The sequence below is a fragment of the Balaenoptera borealis genome (assembly GCF_965194805.1).
Source record: "Balaenoptera borealis genome assembly, chromosome: 2".
NCBI classification, from domain to species: Eukaryota; Metazoa; Chordata; class Mammalia; order Artiodactyla; family Balaenopteridae; genus Balaenoptera; species Balaenoptera borealis.
In genome coordinates, this window is record NC_138867.1 from 174969054 (window position 1) to 174987522 (window position 18469).

Genomic DNA, 18469 nt, shown 5'->3' on the forward strand with positions numbered 1-18469 from the left:
TTGATAGGGTTTCTCCCCAGTGTGACTCTTTTCATGTATTTTTAGAGAACTAAGATTAAGGAATACTTTCTCACATTCTTCACATTTATAAGGTCCATCTCTAGTATGTGTTATCATGTGATATTGGAAGGTTTTGTGCCAGGTGAAGGCTTTCCCACATTCCTTACACTCATAGGGCTTTTCACCAGTGTGGGTTCTTTCATGATTTCGAAGAGATGTGGCACTACTCAATGCTTTAGAACATGTTTTACACACATACGGTTTCCCTCCAGTGTGATGCCATTTGTGCATTCGGAAGGAACTGAAATAACTGAAGCCTTTACCACACTGCTTACATTCATAGGGTTTCTCTCCTCTGTGACTCCTTTCATGTGCTCGAAAGGTTTGTTTACATCGAAAGGCTTTTCCACACTGTTTACACTGGTAAGGTTTCTCTCCAGTGTGACTCCTTTCATGGGTTCGAAGAGAACTGTGGTATCTGTAGGCTTTCTCACAGTGTTTACATTGATAGGGTTTCTCTCCTGTGTGAATTCTTTCATGTGTTTGAATGCTTTCATGACAACTAAAGGCTTTTCCACAGTTTACATTCATAGGGTTTCTCTCCAGTGTGAGTTCTTCCATGTACTCTTAAGGAACAGTAATAACTGAAGGCTTTGCCACATTGTTTACATTGATAGGGTTTCTCTCCAGTGTGACTCCTTTCATGTATTTTAAGAGAACTGGGATTAATGAATACCTTCTCACATTCTTTACATTTATAAGGTCCATCTCCACTGTGTGTTATCATGTGTTTTTGAAAGGTTATGAGCCATGTGAAGGCTTTCGCACATGCCTTACACTTATAGGGTTTTTCTCCAGTATGAGTTCTTTCATGTTTTCGAAGACAACTGAGAGTACTCAATGCTTTAGAACATATTTTACATTCATACGGTTTCTCTCCAGTGTGACTTCTTTTGTGCATTAGGAAGGAAGTGAAATGATTAAAGTCTTTACCACAGTGCTTACATTTATATAGCTTGTCACCATATTTTTGAAACTTTCCCGGTTCATGTTCAATGTGATATTTCATGTGTCTAGTAAGGGATGAACGATCCATGAAGACTTTTCCACATGCACTGCATTCACATGGTTTTAATCCAGTAGTTTTCTTCTTCAGATTGAGAGATGGAATAAGGCTGAAGTGTTCTCCACAGGAACTACTGTCTTTACGTTCAGAGAGTCTCTCTACCATAGGACTTCTGTGAAAACTGAAAAGCACATTTCTAATGATTTCTTTATTGATCTTATATTTCTTGTATTTATTATGATTTATAGGAATAGTATAGGTTTTCCACCTTGTGTGAACTGTTAGAAATTGAATATACTGAATGTACTGCAATGGGACTTCACCTTTCCTACTATTAAAAGTGATATTCAAATATAGGGTTTATTAATAATATTTGCAAGTGAACTATTTTGCAAACACCTAACATTTATGTCACATTTAAGAAAATGTTTTTGGTAGAAATTTTCTACGAAAAACTAAATTTGAAGAAGGGGCTATTTGTTTTGTTTGCTGGTTTTTAAAATTTCATAATTTACCAGGATTCTCACTTGAGACAATGCTTTGTATTGTGAGTGTGACATACCTTAGGTTTCCTCCCTGGTTTTTGTACTGATCTCCAATGTCATGATCTTCCCGTGTTTTTCCTAAAATGCAGACCCAAAAAATTATTCCAAAATATTAGAAATTAATAAGAATTATTTGATTCTATGTCCATTGTTTAGGGTGACCAAGCCCAGTTGATATCCCAACATCCTCCCTTCCCCAATTCCACATCTTAGAACAATGTCAAGTAGCACAAAGCATTTGTTCTCTAATTGACTAGGTGAAAGAACGTCACCATCCTTACCTACTGAGGCCAGGTTCCAGAAGATTTCCTGCATCACATCTCTGTAGAGTTTCTTCTGTGAAGGATCCAGCAAAGCCCACGCCTCCAGGGTGAAGTTCACAACCACATCCTCAATAGCCAATGAGTCCTAAAACACCCAAAATATGTGTACAGTAAGATGCATGAGACTGACAGCACTAGACATCTATACTCCATTTACAGTAAGGTTACTTATGAATCTGTTGTTTCCAAAGAGTTATTCTATGACTTGATCATGAGAAACTTATTCTCTCCATGCTTCCTCGTAAATTTAATGGCATCATGAACACATGGAAATTATTTACACATTATTTCTGTGATCATGTGATAACTTATACCTCATTAATGGTAGAGCCCAGAGATTGCTGGGAAACGACAGAAATGCTATACAAGTGAAACAAATATCATTTTAAAAACATTGATTTTGTGTGAGAAAATTCTTTCATCTTCTCCCTTATTATCCACCATTTATAGCACTCCATGAGGTAGAGGGTCAAATCTGCATGAGTTTTCAATGAATGAGTCTCCTGAGGAGAACTGGAAGCTTTTCTTCCTAGTCCTATCACCAAACATGAGAGTCCAGGGGAACTGTAGAAATAAAACTTTTACCAAAGCCCAGCTGGCCCCACTGTTCCAAAGTCCTCCAGGCCTTTGGAAGTAATTAGATGCACCTGACTGAATGTAAATCTTCTTGTGGGGAAGCACTGCTTTTAAGTTGTGCAATAATGATCACAGACTGTGTTCTTCCCTTCTCTCTATGTGTAATTTCATGCAGTTAGAAGGTTATTCTAAACTTAGAGCTCAGACCCGAGGAAAAAGGAATAACAACTTAGACCACAAAATCCCTCCACTCATGTGCCTCAGGGATTGTTCCAGCCAAACTGTAGAACACATACAGAGATAATAGCCAGAATAGCTCTTTCTGATCAAACCCTGTTCCCTTGAGGAACAGGTTAAGAGCTACAGATTGCTAGCGAGTTCACTTAAGTTCATATGGGTTGATGGTGAATTTGTCCACGATTATAAAATATGCAAAGGTTTCATCAGTGGTTTCCTCCAAAACAACATACGGTCTCCATTCTGCAATTGCAGGACCTAATGTTTCCTGAGCAGCCACGCTAGCTGCTGCCTGGCCAACTTACACTCTGGAATTTTTGAACCTAAAAGTTGTGATTTTCAATCTTACTAGAAGAGAATGAAAACATCTGAAAGTCTTCCTAGAGCCATGAGACCAATGACTTCAAAAGGCAAACTGGTGTCTCTGGAACTGAGAAAGAGAAAATAAAGACGTTTTGAAATATGCCACAAATATTCTGTTCTTAAGGCCTGTACTGAAAAAAAAAAGTTTCACCATAGTGTAATGCAAAGACAAAAGGAACAAAACAGATAGAACACACTATCCATAAACCCTAGCATAACTTTTTCTAACAGAAGATTAAAAACACGCATAATGAAAATAACTGAAGGAAAAGAGAGACAGAAAGAAACAGAAGATGTAAGTAACAATCACTGAGATTTTTCTAAAATTAATGATAGACAACAACTGTAGATCCATGAATCTCAGTGAACACTAAACACGAAAACACCTAAAAAGAAGACTAAAGTATATCATACTCTAACTAGAGAAAAATCAAATGCAAAAATAATGTATTTTAAGAAGCCAGAGGGGGAAACAGACCTCAGGTATAGAGAAATTAGAATTAAACTGGACATCTTTTCAGAAAACAAACAAGCAAAAACAGAGTGGGTTGAAATGCTTAAAGTTCTGAAATTAAAACCACCCTAAGAATACTACATCAAGGACAATTATCCTTAAAAAACAAGGAAGAACTGAGGACTTTCTGAGACAAAAATTGAGGGAATTTGTCATTACTACATCTACTTTGAAACAAGTGTTCAAAATTCATAAGAAAGAATACAAATGATGAAGGTGGATTAGGAGAGGAATAAATAAACATCTTTAATATTATCATATATAACAGATAAGACTTTGTGTAAAATAATATTAGCAACAATGACACTGGTAATGAAAACCTTGTGGATAAGTAAGGTAAGACAGGAGGGAATTGAGAATAGTGTGGTATGAGATACCTGTACAACCAATGAAGAGGTATAGTGTTACTTGACAGAAGACGTAGGCTAATTCTAAATATATACTAAAAACTCAAGGGCAACCACCAAAAAAAATTTTTTTAAATGTGTAACTGATAGGCTAAGAGAGGATTAAAATGAAGAATCAGGTAAAATGCTCAGTTAAAGCCAGAGAAGGTAGAAAAAAGGGGGAAGGCAAACGAAAGAAAGCACAAGGGCAACAAATAGAAACAGAAGAATGTGTGGTAGATATTAATCCAACTGATTAATCACCATTTCAATCATCAATGGTCTCAATACAAGTGAAAGACAAATACAGTAATATCAGATTTTAAAAACTAATTATAGGTTGTCTACAAAAAACCCATTATAAATATGAAGACACAGGTAGATGAAAGGTAAAGGGATAGAGAAAAATGCACTATGCCAAAACTAATCAAAAAAAAGCTGGCATTGGTATATGAATTTCAGATAATGCAGATTTCAGCCCAAGGAAAACCCAGCGATAAAAAGGGGCTTTACATACGGACAAAAAGGTCCATTCTCCAAGAAGGTATAACAATCCTTCATGTGTACATACATAGCAACAAATGGGCAAAGTACTTAAGGAAAGACGTGAAGAAGGCAGGGAGGAATACATGAATCCATTATTATAATTGTACATGAACACCCCCTTATGACAAGCTATAAATTTCAGCAGGCAGAAAATCAGGAAGGACAGAGTTGAGCTGAACAAGCACTATGAAACAACTCAACTTAACTGTAACCTATGGAATGCTTTATGCAACAAGGGCAGAATACACATTCTTCTCAACTTTACATGGAACATTCACTAAGACAGAACACATTCTGGGATATGTAACATACCTTAACAAATCTGAAAGAAGAAAAACCATACAAACTATGCTCTTAGACCTCAAAGGCAATTAATCTAGATATCAATAACAGCAAGAGTTGGAAAACCTCTCAATACCTGGAGATTCAACAACACCCTTCAAAATAATACAGAAGGTCAAAGAAGTCTCAAGAAATATAAAATTTATTTTGAACTAAATGAAATGAAAACATAATGTGTCAAAGGATGTGGGATGCAGCAGAAGCAGTGCCTAGAGGGAAATTTATGCCATAAAACAAATACACTGGAAAAACACCAAGATGTGTAAACAATAACGTAAAAGCATGTACCTTAGGAAACGATAAAAAGAAGAGCATATGAAACACAAAGTAAACAGAATAAAAGAAATAATAAAAATTAGAAAAAAAGTAAGGTAACTGTGGGATATCGATGGAGAAAAAAATTTTTTAACTCTTGATTCTTTTTTTTTTTTTTAATATTTATTTATTTATTTGGCTGCACCGGGTCTTAGTTGCAGTTCGTGGGATCTTCATTGCAGCATGCGGACTCTTAGCTGCAGCATGCATGTGGGATCTAGTTCCCTGACCAGGGATGGAACCCAGGCCCCCTGCATTGGGAGCAAGAAGCCTTAACCACTGGACCACCAGGGAAGTCCCTAACTCTAGTTCTTTATCAAGATTAATAACATTAATAAATATCTAGTCAAGATAACTAAGAAAAGAGGGAAGACAAAAAGTACAAATATCAGAAAGGAACAAAGGGCAAAATGAAAATGAAAAAGAATTTGATAAAATCCAACATCCATTTATGAAAACAAACTACTAACAGAGGGAACTTTCACTTCCTGAGAATGAACATCTTCATGAATCCTGTAGCTAAATCTATAACATTTGTTTGTATAACATGATTATCCCTGTGAAACATCTGAAAGAATCCACAATGAAAGAGATAGCTCCTGAAATCAATAAGAGACTGAGATTGAGGGTTAATCAGTTGCTTTCCTATAGACCCACACAAATGTATTCAGCTGAACTTGGAGAAAGATGGCAAGGAAATCCAAATGAAAAGGGAACCTCTTAAACAAATAGCACTGGAAATAACGGATATCCACATAAAACACATGCACACACACAGACACACAACAATGAATGCAGACACAGGCCTTATACATTTCACAAAAAATAACTCAAAACACATCATAGATCTCAATGTGAAATGCAAAAGTAATAAACTCCTAGAAAATAATACAGAAGGAAATGTAGGTGACTCTGGGCTTAGTGATGAATTTTGAAATATAACACCAAATGCAAGGTCTGTAAAAGAAAGAAGTATAATTTCACTTCACTGAAATGAAAACATTCCTGCTCTGAGAAAGAAAAGTGTTAAGAAAATGAAAAGACAAGTCAGAGAGTAGGAGAAAATCTTTGCAAAACATTTATCTGATAAATGACTGGTATCCAACAGATGCAAAGAACTCTTAAAGCTCAACAGTAAGAAGAAAAACAACCTAATTAAAAATGGGTAAAAGATCTGAACAAACAGCTCCCCAAAGAAGACACACCAAAAAGAAATATGCTACATGAAAGCATACTCCACATCAAATGTCAATGGGAAATTGAGTAAACAACAACGAGGTATCACGACACACTTATAAATGGCTATAATTCAAAATACTCAGAATGGCAAATATTGGTGAAGATGGGAAGATAATCCTCATTCATTGCTGAGGTGAAAGGAAATTGGTACCCTAACAATGAAAGACAGGAGCTTTCTTTCAAAAAATATACTCTTATTATGTATAGTAAGATTCAGCAATTACACTCCTTGCTATTTGTCCAAATGAAGTCAAATCTTATGTTCACAGAAAACCTGTACACAAAAATCTGTAGAGGCTTTATTCATAATTGGCAAGAGTTAGAGTTAAGCAAGATATACTTCAAGAGTCTAATAAATAAATGATCAGTGCAATGAAATACTCTTTGGTGATAAAAAGAAATGAGGTATCAAGCCCTGAAAATACATGGAGGAAGCTTAAAAGTATATTGCTAAGTGAAAGAAGCCAATCTAACAAGGTCATATACCGTATGGTGCCAAGTATATGAGGTTCTGGAAAAAACAAAAGCATGAGACCGTAAAAAGATCTTTGGCTGTGAAGATTTTTGGCTTTGGTTTTAAAGGATTTGAGGGTCAGAGAAAGAGATGAATCAACAGGTTGAGCACAGAGTATTTTTACGTAAGTAAAATTACACTACATGTGCATAAATGATGGACACATTCTATATTTGCCAAATCCATACATTACATAACACAATACAAAAGGTCCACACTAATACAACCTGTGCACTTTTAATGCATCAGTATTGGTTCAGCAATTCTAACAAATGTAGCAGTCCTACAAGATTTAAAAAGCAGTGAATACTGTACGGATGGAGAAGGGTTATGTGAGATCTCTCTATAATCTCTGTTCAATTCTTCTCTAAACCTAAAACTGATCTAAAAACGCTTAAGTCTACACCAAAAGAAGAAGAAGAAAAAGACAGATCTGTACAGCTCACCCCTGAGGACTTCCTGATTTTTCCCTAGGTGTGGTGAACCATGGGTGTGCTTATCTACCAAGGCTGTCCCAATTGAGGGATGAAGGGCAGCAACTCTCCACTGAGTTCCAATACACCCTGACAATACCTCAGGGTGTACTGTCATCCTTAGTCTATGCACTTCCCCAGACCTGTGCATTCAGTTAATCCCAAGCAACTACCCAGGGAAACAAGGTGTTGGAGACAATGGCTCCTCCACCACCACAGCGTGTTTCAAAGGACTGTAGAAAGAAATGTCATCTCTCCACCGGGAGGCATAAGCCAGAGGGCCAAGGTTTAGCTCCATCATATAACAAGTAGGTGTGAGTACTCAGTCTGAGCTGACTGGGGTGCTCTTTCCAGTACCAAAGCCATAACAGGCACCTCAGTGGAGCCCTCTATTTTTAAGAGATCCCAGTACATGGAGACAATTACAGCTTTAATGGCGTATTAAGATGGGACCTAGGCAGTGCCTTGCATCAGAAGCCTATGGACAACTTAAGGCCCTCCTCCAGAGAGCCTCCCATCACTGCCAGCAGGGTTAGAGGTCTCCTCATGACACTGATCGCTTTATAGAATTTAAGGAACTCACTTATGTTGGGTTTGAACTAATCTCTTTGCTGTGCCAAACTGAGACAGTGGGTGTTGTCCATCATAACCCAGAGGGTAAGGATCCTTGTTGTAATAGATGAAGGGGCAACAGCCTCTTAAAAGTTATTTTAAAAGTTTTGGTGAGCCTTCTGGAATCTCATCACCTACTGGCTGCCTTTCCCTGTCTCTTCTCCTTCACTTTCTCTGAAATAACGGCCCTTTAAGTAGTGACTGTCTTTTGGACTCACCTCATTCACAGGGTGTAACCCTCCTCCTACTCCCCCACTCCTCCCCTCAGCACTAATGTCTGCGCAAACCCAGCTTCAGTTACACCTTCACTCTAAACACAGATAGGTTCCAGCTGAGACATCAACCCAGGACCACTGGAAGGAGGGCCCCATTCTCATATTCCTGCTCCCGAAGTACAAGGGATTAACAGAAACTGCCAACTCGGAGTTCTCAGTGTATACAACCCAGGCTTGGTGGGGTCAACAATGCAATACAGGGCAGCACAGGGCACAGGAGGAGACCCCAGCAAACAGCAACTCACAGGGCAGGAGCCTCCAGGCTTTCTTATCAGCCCGTCCAGGTAAGAAGCACTAGGGGAAAAGGGAGGGGTGAGGCTTAACTTTCAGTAGTCAAACATCAAATATGTGGATCCCAAGTAATCATTCCAAGAACAAAAACTGTAAGAAAAACAGGCATTCGCACGGGATTGTTTGTGTATAAAGAAACACTCAAAGGATGATGAGGTAGTAATCAAAACTAGTTATCTGAGGGTGGCTGGAGTTAACAGCGGAAGAGTGGAGGAGGATATGCGGGCAGGGAGTCCTGAGATACTTTCCTCCCTTAGGAATTTACACTTTTCTACAAAGGAAACTACTGCAAGATCTGATCCTTTAAACAGTAATGGATATAAACTTGTAATCCATAAAAAATGAAAACCTCCTTTCAAACTAAAAGGACAAGGGACATTATAGTTGGTCCCTCTACTATAGGAAACAGAATGGTCCCTTAATGACCCTCCCCGTGGTCAACGCACAATCTGGAAGAGACACGGGGCTGCGGGTGCAGAGTTGCCCAGAGAGGCTCCGGGGTCGGGCTGAAGACGCCACCCGCATGGACCGGGTCCCGGCTGCCGGCTCAGCCCCCATGCTGCGAATCGGAGGGGACTGAGGTCCGCGGGGCGCTCCCGGTGGATTCGGGTCCGCAGACTCCGGAGTTGACCGCGAAGAGGCCGGTTCCGGGCGCTTCCGACCAGTCCCTCCGCCCCGTCTCCGCTCCCCGGGGCAGCACACTCACCATTGCGAGATTTCCTAGGTCTTCCTGCGTCCTTCCCTCGACTCCAACCACCAGAGCAGGTCAGAGCAGAAGAGACGGAAGCGCTACCAAACACCCTGAAGGGTAGGTAAGCCGCCAGCCCTACGCGGTGGGAAGAACCGACGTCCACGCCGGTGCGCCGCGTCGCCCCGCCCACCTGCCTCACCGGCCTCCTGGTTGGACAGGTCCCAGTGCCACACCCCCTCATGCCTGAGTGACAGCCTGTGGGAGGAAGCCTGAGTCAGCGGAACCACTTTCCATGGTTGGGATGGGACCTGTCCCCGCCTGGCACTTTTGGTTTGTGACAGAAATTTTTCCTTCCCCGGGATTGCCTCTGCTGTCTTCCGCAGCTCCTCGTGCACTGGAATTCCTGATTCAGTTTCAAGACGGAGCAAGTACAGATAAGAGGATGGCTCCGGCCTGCCCTGCCTGGAACAAGGTTTTATGTCCACCAGGGCTCAAGGGCTTGGTGTAAGGCTGTATGGCCATTCGTGGAGCTGTGCTTCTTGTTAAGAAACGCAGACACTTAAATGTGAACTCACTGTCTGTAGTAAAGGGCCGGCTCCATTTTCATCTTTGGTCCTTGACAGCGCTGAACCTTCCACCCATCCCTGCCCCATCCCCACTCATTAAGTACTTAAGGTACCTAATCCCAGCGCACTTGGCTCTGGTAGGAGGTCTGAATCAGTCAGCTGGGTGCCAGGACAAATCTCAGTCAAACCACAGGCTGTGAAGTGTGTGCATTAACTTCTCAGGTGTACATTTTACACTGGAAAAAAATTTATTTTAGATCAGTGTTCCCTGTGTGCCTAGAAAAATTTATTTTAGATCAGTGTTCCCTGTGTGTTGAAATGTCAACAGCTATAATATATATATAAGGCAATTGTATTCCTATTTCCACTGACAGAAGAAAAACTATAAATTGTACTTAAAATTGGAATGCACCTAGAAACTCTTCCTGCCCCCATCTTTATTGAAATATAACTGACTAATAAAATTGCATCTAAAGATTAAAACATGATGATTCTGATACTTACACTGTATTGTATAATTGATATTTGCTGAGAGAGTGGATCTTAAGCATACTCACCATGCAAACAAAAATAAAGGTGACTAAGTGAGGTGATGGATGTGTTTAACCTGGAGAGTCTTATATGTTGAGGCAAGATCTTAGATCTTGAGGCAAGAGGAGAAAGTCCTCCTTCTTTCTGTTGGGCTCAGCTATCCTCATAGGGTGTGATAGCTTCCCAAGAGATTGAACTGCAAAACTCTTTTACATTGCAAAATACTTCATGCACTGATTTATTTGAACAGCTTTATGGAGATATAATGCACATACTTTAGAAGGCATCCATTAAGTGTACATTTTAATGGTTTCAGTATATTTGCAGATACACACAATTATCACAATTTTTGAGGATTTTTGTTACTTCAAAAAGAAACTCCTCCGCCCTTTAGCTATCACTGCTAATCTTCTTATCCTCCTCCTCCAATCCCCTAGCCTAAAAAACCACTACTCTACTTTCTATTTCCATATTCTGCTCTTTCATATTAAAAGAATTATATATGGCCTTTTGAAGGACTTCATTCACTCAGCATAATTTCTTCAAGAGACAACTATGCGTGAATATTTCCTTCGTTTTGTGTCAGAATAATATTCTACTGATTGGATAAAACATGTTGTGTTTATCTATTCACCTGTTAATGGACATTTGGATGTTTCTCCCTTTTGCTTACTATGAATCACATTACTATAAAATTCATATATGTTTTGATCGAACATGTGTTTTCATTTTCTTGAGCATGTACCTAGGTGGGATTGATGGGTCATTTGATAATTCTAGGTTTAATATTTGAGGATCTCCCAGACCTTTATCCAGAGCAGTTTCGCCATTTTATCTTCATTCCACCCCATATGAGAGTTCAAATTTCTCCAAGTATCCTCGATAAAACTTATTGCCTCTTTTTTTTTTTTTTTAACTTTTGGGTTTATTTATTTATTTATTTATTTTATGGCTGTGTTGGGTCTTCGTTTCTGTGTGAGGGCTTTCTCCAGTTGCGGCAAGTGGGGGCCACTCTTCATCGCGGTGCACGGGCCTCTCATTATCACGGCCTCTCTTGTTGCGGAGCACAGGCTCCAGACGCGCAGGCTCAGTAATTGTGGCTCACAGGCCTAGTTGCTCCGCGGCATGTGGGATCTTCCCAGACCAGGGCTCGAACCCGTGTCCCCTGCATTGGCAGGCAGAGTCTCAACCACTGCACCACCAGGGAAGCCCCGTGCCTCACTTTTTAATTTTAGCCATCCTAATTGTTGTCAAGTGGAATCTCACTGTGGTTTTGATTTGCATGTCCTTGATGACTAATGATATCCAGAATCTTTTCATATGCCCTTGAACATTTGTGTATTTTACTTGGAAAAAATGTGTATTCAGATCCTTTGTCATATTTAAATTGAATTATTTGATTTTTATAAATTATGTTATATCTAGATATTTTCATTACAAGTTCCTTTTCAGATATAAGATTGGCAAAATTTTCTTCCATTCTGTGGTTGTGTTTTCACTCTCTTGCCCTAAAAATTTTACTTATAATTGTAGTAATATACACATACCATAAAATGTACATGTTCACCATTTTTAACTGTATAGTTCAGTACTATGTAATACATTGCCATTGTGAAACCAATCTCCAATTTTCATCTTCCACTAACATGTTGAGATAAACAAATAGACTGTCAGTTATTTCTCCAGCAAAATATGGGTTTATCCAGGACGAGCAAAGAATTGTAATTTGGGATCTGCAACCTTGGCATGCAAGATCCCTGGAGCAAGGAGAGGAGTCTTTTAAAGAAGGGAAAAGGATGTTGGGAGGGCTATAGTAAACAAAGAATGATCTGAGCAAACTGAGGGTTCAAAGTACAGTGGCTTTTCATTGGCTGAGTTATGACAGTTTCTCATTGGCCAAGATCTTGAGGCAAGAGGAGAAAGTTCTCCTTCTTTCTGTTGGGCTCTGCTATCCTCATAGGGTGTGATAGCTTCCCTTCTGGTCTATTTAATTTAGGTTTCTGTTTATTAATTTTTTACATCCGTAAGACAACAAGTCCTCATTCTCCCATTGCCCAGCCCCTGGCAAAAACTATTCTACTTTTTGTCTCTAGGAATTCAACAACTCTAGGTACCTCATACCAATGAAACCATACAGTGCCATTTCAACAGTGTTAAATATTCTGATCCAAGAAATTAGGATGTTTTCACATTTATCTCACATTCATTTATTTATGTTGACCATGCTTTGTAGTTTTCTGAGTATTCATTTTGTATTCCTTTTGCTAAATTTATTCCTAATTATTTTATTCCTTTTCATCTTATTAGAAGTGCATGTCTTAGTTTCATTATATCATTGCAAGTGTATAGAAATACACTAAAAAAAATAATTATTATATTTTGATCTTGTATATTATCACTCTGCTGAACTCAATAATGAGTTCTAATACTTTTTTTAAAAATTCTTTAGTTTTTTCTGAATAGAAGATATCTCATCTGGAAATGGAAATAGTTTTTCATCTTCCTAACCAATCTTTAAACATTTTATTGCCTTTTCTTGTATAATAGTTTTGGCTAAAATCTCTAGTACATTCTCAAACAGAAGTGGCAAGACCAGATATCCTTGTTTTGTTCCATATCTTCAGATGAAAGCATCCAATCTTTCATCATTAAAAATATTAGCTTTGGGTTTTCCACAGATGTTCATTATGAGGTTAAGAAATTTCTTTCTATTCCTGTTATTCTGAGTGTTTTAATCATGGTGTATATCATAGGTGTATATCACTACAACCTTCCCTTTTACTACTCCTTATGCTGCATACAACTGTCCTTGTATATTTCTCCCCTGGTTTTTACTTAACACTAAATACCATGGAAAATATTTAATTTCCTCTGCTCTTTAATAAAAATTGAAGTTGTTACTTTTATTTTCCAGGTTTCCAGAAAATGTGCTGGAAGTCTAAGCATATGGAAATGAAACCTGTGAACAGCAAAATGCGCTGTGGGCTTTGTGGATCATCGAAACGAGGGGCATCCTGCTTAAAGGAAAAAACATTAAAAATTCCCCATATCTCCTTTTATACTCAATTATGACATTACATGAAATAACACAAATTACCTAAACTTATAGGCCTCAGTTGAGTCATAACAGAAATATTAAAAATATTACATAGTATACTAAACAGTAAACTTATATATTATAACTGAGGTACTGCATGGTACCTCAGGAAATACATCAGTGTTTACATAACAAGTAGGAAAGGCAAAAGCTGTTCCAAAGGACCAGGAGCTGGCCTGTATTCTTTGTAAGGCCAAGTCTTTTCCTGTTGAAAAGAAAAATGTCACACACCTCCTTCATCAAGGCACTCAGTGGCCATGAAGGACCAAGACATTTATATCGATATTTTGTAACACTACCTCTAAAAATGGTAAAAGATAAAAGTTCCAAATCATAAAAATGACCAGTACTTTCCTTTTCTTACTAATATGACTGACTGGAATGTCTTTTGAAAAAACTTTCGCTCTAATTCTCGTTTTTACCTTCTAGAAAACAACAATTATGATCACCAATGAGAGAAAAGTTTACCTCCTCACAGCATTCAATACAGAAAAACACCTTGCTTGCTTAAATAGCAACCATATCCTCTAACAAGAGTCAAAATCCTATAAGAAGTCCATTTCAGCATCCTGTTGCTATTATACTTCACAGTCCTTTGCAGTCTGTGTTCATTCTTAATAAAATTCATTATACTCCCCTCTTTGACTACAGGTGTGATCCTATGGGTCAGTGGCAGAGGGCACTGGAAAATTTTTACATTTTTGGTATTAAGAGTGAATGAGAAATGAATTTCAAATCAAAAATTTTAACTACAAAAAAAGTAAAATTTCTCTGAGAAAAAAATACTTGAACATGATAATACCAATGCAAAAATATAATGATTAAATGAAGAAAATTGCAAATTTATCTGAATATCCATAATTAAATGGGTATTTTAATATATATTCTGAGGAAAGAAAAACCACAGTATTTGTTAGCATACGAAAGCTTAGGAAAGAGTTGATAAAATCTCTCTCTGAAACAACTACAGAATTATTTCTTTCACCAAAAAATGAACATACTTTTAATCATGTACAATCAAACGTAACTGAAAACAAAGAGGGATTATATTCAGCTACAAGTAACAGAAAGCACCCATACTTTTCCTGATATGAGGAAGGGGCTTACTCTCACATAGAAGGAGTGGGTCAAGGCAGCCACTGCACAATGCAGCAAACTCCCATGTCATTGTTTATCGCTGCACCATTGTGAATGTCATGGTGAATCAGGAAAACATACTCACTAGCAATGTTAACAGCATAAGGTGTTTCCTACACAAGTTAGACATGATGAAGCTATAATCTACAGAAGAGGGTAATCAAACAATACTCCAAATCATGAAATTCTGAATTATTTTCCAAGTGGACACAGGAGGCTTCACAGAAAAATTCAAACTCTAACAGATTTTGATGTAGAATTGTGAAGACATCAGAGGAAAACTACACTTCTGATAATAGAAATCAAACAGTTGGTGGTGGTTTTGAGGATACTCTTGAATACAAAGGCACAGAATCTGGAAAATAGGATGAAAGGTGGTGTCCTCAAACCTCCTAGGTATCTGTCTCTCTCCCAGCATGGTGGCTCCAAAATCTGAAGTATGCCTTCTTCTCATCTGCCTTTAAATTGCACACAGGTGACGCTACTGGTGAATTCTAACATGGAACCACGAAGGGGATAGATTGTGGAAAATTTAGGTCCTAATATTACTCACAGGCAGGATATCTCCAACTCTAGATTTTTTGTCCTATCACAAGTCCCTCTTCTTCAAAGTCTTTTCACCAAATACCAGTCAGAAGGAATGAAGAAGCAAATGGAAAAACATAATTTACATGAATGTACACCCTTTGACAACCTTGTCATACAGAAAAAATTATTCCAAGTGTTTAATAGTATGGAAAATGGAAAAAGGCTCCTATACTCACCACCACCCAGAAAAGATCTTTCTGTAATAAAGGTACAGTATATATAATAGATTAAGGATATCCGAGAACTGCCACCCAAGGCCAGTAGGAAAATCCCAACAAATACCAAACCTAATTGCATATTAGAACTACACTTTATGGGGTATATATATATGTATAGCTGATTCACTGTGTTATAAAGCAGAAACTAACACACCATTGTAAAGCAATTATACTCCAATAAAGATGTTAAAAAAAAAAAAAAGAACTACACTTTAATCACCCATAGGTCCAACATACTTAAAAATGGAAAAAGAAAATATCATTATCTGATTAAAGGAAAAATCACTACCTTTTAACCTTATGAACTATTATTAAAAGATGACTTCCAGAATTACCTCACCTAAATATTCACTTCTGAAGGTAACTAGTACAAATCCAATGTCAAGCAAGGCACTTTCATAAAGATCCTTAGTAAACACATATATTTATAAATTTTTATAACAAGTCTTTCATATTGAAGATTTTCTGAAACATTATTCTTGGATTACTTTCCAACAAGTTACCTCATGTTACTGACATTTATATTTGTTTCTCATGGGAGTTTTCACATATAAGTATGTGGGCCCACTGAAGTCTTTCCTAGGCTCTTTAAAAACTATACCTATTATCTAGTGAACCCTTTCATGCTTTTGCAAAGTAGAGAGATCAGAAAAGGTTTTCCCACATTTTTCATATTTACATGGTTTCTCTGTAGTATGCATGTGTCTCTGAATGCCTAAGACAGAAATGTAGGCTTTCCCATGTTCCTATGTTCATAAGGCTTCTCTCCAGGGTGAGTTCTTTCATGCACTTGAACGTAAGTGGAAGCAAAAGTTTTCCCACATATTTTACAGTCATAGGGTTTTTCTAGTATGTGTTCTTTCATGTTTTTGAAGAGAACTGGAAAAACGAAATGCTTTAGAACATATTTTACACACACACGGTTTCTCACCAGTGTGAGTCCTTTCATGTTTTTGAAGAGAACTGGAAAAACGAAATGCTTTAGAACATATTTTACACACACACGGTTTCTCACCAGTGTGAGTCCTTTCATGTGTTTGAAGAAAACTGGGAATAATGAATGCTTTCCCACATTCTACACATTTATATGGTTTCTCTCCAGTGTGCAGTCTCATGTGTCTGTGAATGCCTGAGAGAGAAATGTAGGCTTTCCCACATTCCTTACATTTATAGGGTCTCTCTCCAGTGTGAATTCTTTCATGCACTTGAACATAGGTGGAACTGAAGGTTTTCCCACATATCTTACATTCATAGGGTTTTTCTCCAGTATGGGTTTTCTCATGTTTTCGAAGATATCTGGGAATACTAAATGCTTTAGAACATGTTTTACACATATACGGTTTCTCTCTAGTGTGAGTCCTTTCATGTATGTGAAGAAAACTGGGAATAATAAATGCTTTCCCACATTCTTCACATTTATATGGTTTCTCTCCAGTGTGCAGTTTCATGTGCCTTCGAATGCCTGAGGAACAAACGAAGGCTTTCCCACATTCCTGACATTGATAGGGTTTCTGTCCAGTGTGAGCTCTTTCATGCACTTGAACATAAGTGGAAGCAAAAGATTTCCCACATACTTTACATTCATAGGGTTTTTCTCCAGTATGGGTTCTTTCATGTTCTCGAAGGGATCTGGGAATACTAAATGCTTTACAACACGTTTTACATACATATGGTTTCTCTCCACTGTGACTCCTTTCATGTATTTGAAGAGAACTGGGGTTAATGAATGCTTCCTCACATTCCTTACATTCACAGGGTTTTTCTCCAGTGTGATCTCTTTCGTGTTTTTGGAAACCTTTTTGAGAACATAAACCTTTACCCCATTGCTTACATTCATAGGGCTTCTCTCTAGAGTGAATTATTTCATGTGTTTGGAAACCTTGATGATTACTGAAACTTTTTCCACATTGCTGGAATTCATACAGTTTCTCTCCTGTGTGAGTTCTTTTGTGCCTCTGTAAGGAACTGTAATATTTGTAAACTTTCCCACATTCCTTACATTTATATGCATTATACAGTCCCTGATCATATTTTTTAAAATCTTGAGGTTTGTGTTCAATGTGACATTTCATGTGCCTATTAAGAGATGAATGATGCATGAAGACTTTTCCACATACACTGCATTCAAATGGTTTTAATCCAGGAGTTTTCTTGTCCTGATCGAGAGGTGGAATAAGGCTGAAGTTTCCTCCACATGGACTACGGTCTTTACGCTCAGAGAATCTCACTACCATATGATTTCTGAAAATGTGAGAAGCACATTATTAATGGTTTCTTAATCATTTTATATGTATTGCATTTATTAAAATTGATAGGAATAGTGTGGTTTTCTAATTTGTGTGAATTGTTAGGAATTGAATATACTGAATGCTCTGCAACAGGACTGCACCCTTTCTATTGAAAAGTGATATTCAAATACAGGGTTTATTAATACTGCTTGCAAGTGAATTATTTTGCAAATACTGCACATTTATATAACATTTAAGAAATACTTTTGAAAGAAACTTTCTAAGAATAACTAAATTAGAAGAAAGGGCTATTTGTTTTGTTTGCACGTTTTTAAAATTTCATAATATACCAGGATTCTCACGTGAGTCAATGCTTTCTATTGTCAGTGTGACTTACCTTGGTTTTCCCCCCTGGTTTTTGTACTGCTCTTCAATGTCATCATCATCCCATTTTGTTCCTAAAATACAGACCCAGTAAAATAATTCCAAAGATAGGAAATTAAAGAAATATTATTTGACTCTATGTACATTGTTATCTGTGATCATGCCTGGTTTATATACCAACATCCTCCCTTCTCACATTACACAACTTAGAACAACATCAATGAGCAAGAAGCATTTGATCTCTACCTGAGTAACTGACGGAAAGTCCCCATCCTTACCTACTGAGGCCAGGTTCCTAAAGGTTTCCTGCATCACATCTCTGTAGAGTTTCTTCTGTGTAGGATTCAGTAGAGCCCACTCCTCCAGGGTGAAGTTCACAGCCACATCCTCACAGGTCACTGAGTCCTAAAAC

General features: G+C 37.9%; 1 protein-coding gene across 8 annotated transcripts in view; it reads right to left on the reverse strand.

Annotated features, from left to right (window-relative positions):
• Window positions 1-18469, reverse strand: part of LOC309624692 (uncharacterized protein) — a 92827-nt gene that overhangs the window by 49052 nt on the left and 25306 nt on the right. For 4 of the 8 annotated variants that reach the window (XM_082383072.1, XM_082383070.1, XM_082383068.1 and 1 more), the window contains 2 exons: window positions 18336-18462; window positions 18071-18131 (listed from right to left, as the gene is read on the reverse strand). In XM_082383072.1, coding sequence (XP_082239198.1) covers window positions 18071-18131; window positions 18336-18462 — 188 coding nt within the window. Of the gene's footprint in view, window positions 1-1628; window positions 1690-1892; window positions 2020-9323; window positions 10153-18070; window positions 18132-18335; window positions 18463-18469 lie in introns of those variants that run through there. The other 4 variants (XM_082383071.1, XM_082383067.1, XM_082383075.1 and 1 more) reach the window with 4 other exon arrangements.